Source organism: Orbicella faveolata, unplaced genomic scaffold, assembly GCF_042242905.1.
Source record: "Orbicella faveolata isolate gen_17 unplaced genomic scaffold, um_ofav_v1 contig_3, whole genome shotgun sequence".
In the NCBI taxonomy this organism is placed as follows: Eukaryota; Metazoa; Cnidaria; class Anthozoa; order Scleractinia; family Merulinidae; genus Orbicella; species Orbicella faveolata.
The window spans coordinates 6,026,072-6,029,418 of record NW_028301558.1 but is presented as its reverse complement, the minus strand read 5'-3'; the positions used below and the strand labels follow the sequence as shown (position 1 = coordinate 6,029,418).

The window sequence follows — 3,347 nt, the reverse complement described above, 5'->3', positions numbered from 1 at the left end:
TGATTCAAAAATATCATGTTTAATCTATCGTTAGTTTTAAAGTCAGCGTTCTCCTGGCAACCCACCTAACAGGTCAACAATTGTCAATTTATCTGTTGCACGGTTAAAACCACTGCATAAATAAATTGCAGACGGGATAAGAAAACTAAGGAAGATGTAATTGCATTAGCGAATGAATTAAGCGGCTTAGAGGTATAGAATTTCATCAGACACTTACGGCATTTCTTCTAAACAGTAGTGTGTAAACGCAGCGTGTTTTTAATTAAACTTTGTGGGTGGTGTGCAAGCTTGACAGCTTCCTGTGTTTGTGCAATAGCACGATGAGCATAAAAGCGTCATTTGTGTATTGAAACAGAACTGTAAACAAGCGGCTTGATCTGCTTACTTATAACGCGTACACAGTTCCTGATATAAGGCGGTGAAGAGCCTCTTAAAGACGTGTTAGCTATAATCCGCAAGTAAAACACCACGGAAAGATGTCTGAGGGATTGCTGAAGACCAGAAAGGGCCGCCGGCGGACAGATCAACCCAAGCCTCCACACTCCTACATTGCGCTCATAACAACAGCTATCCTCAGCTCGCCTAACAAGAAGCTCACACTAACAGAGATAAACAAACACCTCGTGGAGAACTACGAGTTCTTCCGCGGAACGTACCAGGGTTGGAAGAACTCAGTGCGACACAACCTCTCGTTTAACAAGTGCTTCGTGAAAATATTGAAGGATCCGTCGCGGCCATGGGGAAAGGATAACTACTGGACAGTTCTGTTGGATTCGCTGAAGGAATATGTCAGTGAAGACGGTCATTTTAGGCGAAGACGAAAGCGGCAACCTCGAACAAAAGGAAAGAAGTTTTCTCAAAATTCTTCCGTAAAGGGACACGAGGATAAGCTACCTACAACACCAGATGAAATCAGAAAGAACTTAAGATCTGGTGTTGATAATGATCTTCTTGTCAAGTCCAGCTCAGACGTATTAGCCAAGGGAAATATTGATCTTAACAGGTTCTCCATTGACAGATTGCTAAAGGATAAAGATGGAACTCAAAACGACGCCGAGAAATTTAGTCATCACATGTTTGCTGGTCTCGCAAGATTTCAAGGTATGAAGGGGGAAATGACAATTATCTGAACTGCAAAGCAAGTAATTAAATTATCTTTTATGTAGTTAGGGTAAAGACTATTTTAGAGTGTCAGGGGCTTAGTGTTGAAGGGCCAGGGCGAGTGGATAGCAACCTCTGCGCGCAAAACAAAACTGTGCACCGATGGATAAAAGAGAAAATAGTATTATCAGGAGATAAAATAATATGACGGCAAATCATAGGAACAAAATCTCCTGACACTAAACGTTTGAAGCGCCACAAAAACTGGCGAAGTATTGTAAACTAAAAGCTACTAAACAATCGTCTGATGTCCCGTTCAACTCTTTTGACCCCTTCCTGAGAGAAAAAAATCGGCACAGGTGCATTCTGAGGAAGTGAAATCACTAGCTATAAGCACTTGATCTTTCGAAAAATTATGAAGACAAAAAAGATGTACTAACACAAAAAGGCCTAAAATGCCTCGCCAGTAAGTTAAAATTTCTGCGTTAGTTCTTTAATCTAGACACTAAACAGCTATACACTGTCCATTTTCTCTTGGTCCCTTATTTATAATTTACTATATGTCAAACCTCATTAACATCAATTGCTGTATCCAAGAGCGGGGGTATTAATATTTTCCTTTGTATTTGTAGGAAACACACGGCTAGGATCTGACTGCCAAAACATTCTTGATACTCAACATGATGTATGGGAAAGAAGAGTCAGCCCCTTTCTCAACCCGCCTCATTTGCACGGACAGACCACACCCTTTGGTCCGCCATCTTGGATTCGCATGGACTCACCTCATTACAACAAAAACTTTTCTCCTTATCTTCCCAGGAGTCAGGCTGTCACACATACTTATTATGTTTGACACGATCTGCTTGGTGTTACGGCATGGCTTGATGTCGGATGACTTTAGGACTGTTGAATTGTTCAAGTGTTAGAAAAGTACGTACCTCATCCTAACAAAATTTGACTGCGAGCTGTTTTTGGGTCTTTGTCATTCTAACCATATGTAATCATTTCATTAGTTTCCTCAGATTAATTTGAGTTCTGCTAAAGCAGCTCTCAATCACAGTGATGGTGAAGTTGTTCTCTTATAGTGTTTTGTTCCGTTCGATCTCGACGCGCCATGATATTAAGCGTTTACATGGTGGCATGTTGGTGTTCCAAAACAAGAGGAAGTTTTTGCGGCATTAGAACAAACTCGTTTTCCAGTGGAGAGAAATGTCATTGCTGGGAACACCAACATGGTCGCTGTGACGATGTGGAAACGCTCAAGTCCATGATCAGGAAACCACTGACAAGAGACTCTGAGCTCTGAAACCAATTCGTCACTGTAAAATAACGTTTAGAAACGTTTAGTTACAAATAGTCGGGGGTAAAAATGCCGTTTCCGAAAAAGTCGCGGAAGAAGTCAAATTAGGAACGAAAACTGGCGTCAGTTGTCGCTGCATAATGCAGCTTGTCTTCATCGTGTTGCCTAGTAACCACTGTCGGAAATCGTGGGCTCGTTTTTTTAATGGAATAAAGGCACTTTTCCGGAGATTAGAAATATCCTTTTTGCATTCAGGCAATCGCAATGTTGCCCCTATTTATCAACTAGATTTGCCATGTTGCGTTTTATAAGACATTAAGAATTAAAAAAAAAAAACAATTAAATCGACGTTGTTTCTGATTTTCAATCCGAAAAGGAGATTATCAATTTTATATTTAAAGACGTTTTCCTTGTTAATCTACAACAGAGCGGAAAAAGAAACGAATAGTGCTTTTCACTGCAGACCTCTCTATCGCTATTGCGCAATAGTGGAATTTTAATACATTTTACATGGAACTAATCCCACCACAAAAAATACTTTCCTAGTCCTCTTGTCAAAGTGCAACCATCATTTCTAAAATACAATGTGCTGTGCCACTTCAAGAGTGTCGTACATTATTCTTTCAAGCACAAAGCGTTAAACCTCGTAAGGGGAAATTCTTCGTTTCACGATGATAATTAAAAGTCATAGTTTCACTGGGATCGTGCTGGTGACGGCGGGTGACGTCAATTTCACCTGGGTGTGGTTAAGGTCGGAAAAAGTGGTTTAAGAATTAATTTAGCTCTTGATAATTTCCTTTCATTACTAAGAGAGTACATTTGTAACGCCGGGGGCAAGATACGTATTTCAGTGCAAATGATGCCTTCTACATTCCCAACCGTGTTTTCAGAACCATTTGGAAGATACGAATACCTTCAGAGATAAATGATGTTTTCGTTTTCTCTG

At 40.3% G+C, this 3,347-nt stretch overlaps 1 protein-coding gene across 1 annotated transcript; it reads left to right on the top strand.

The window, feature by feature from the left end:
- The first annotated feature begins 279 nt into the window (after positions 1-279).
- Positions 280-2,961, top strand: LOC110068156 (forkhead box protein I2-B-like). The gene is made up of 2 exons (XM_089298194.1): positions 280-1,101; positions 1,734-2,961. Exons 1-2 carry the CDS (start codon positions 477-479, stop codon positions 1,952-1,954), a joined length of 846 nt encoding a protein of 281 aa, XP_089154320.1. The 5' UTR covers positions 280-476; the 3' UTR covers positions 1,955-2,961.
- Positions 2,962-3,347: the final 386 nt, after the last annotated feature.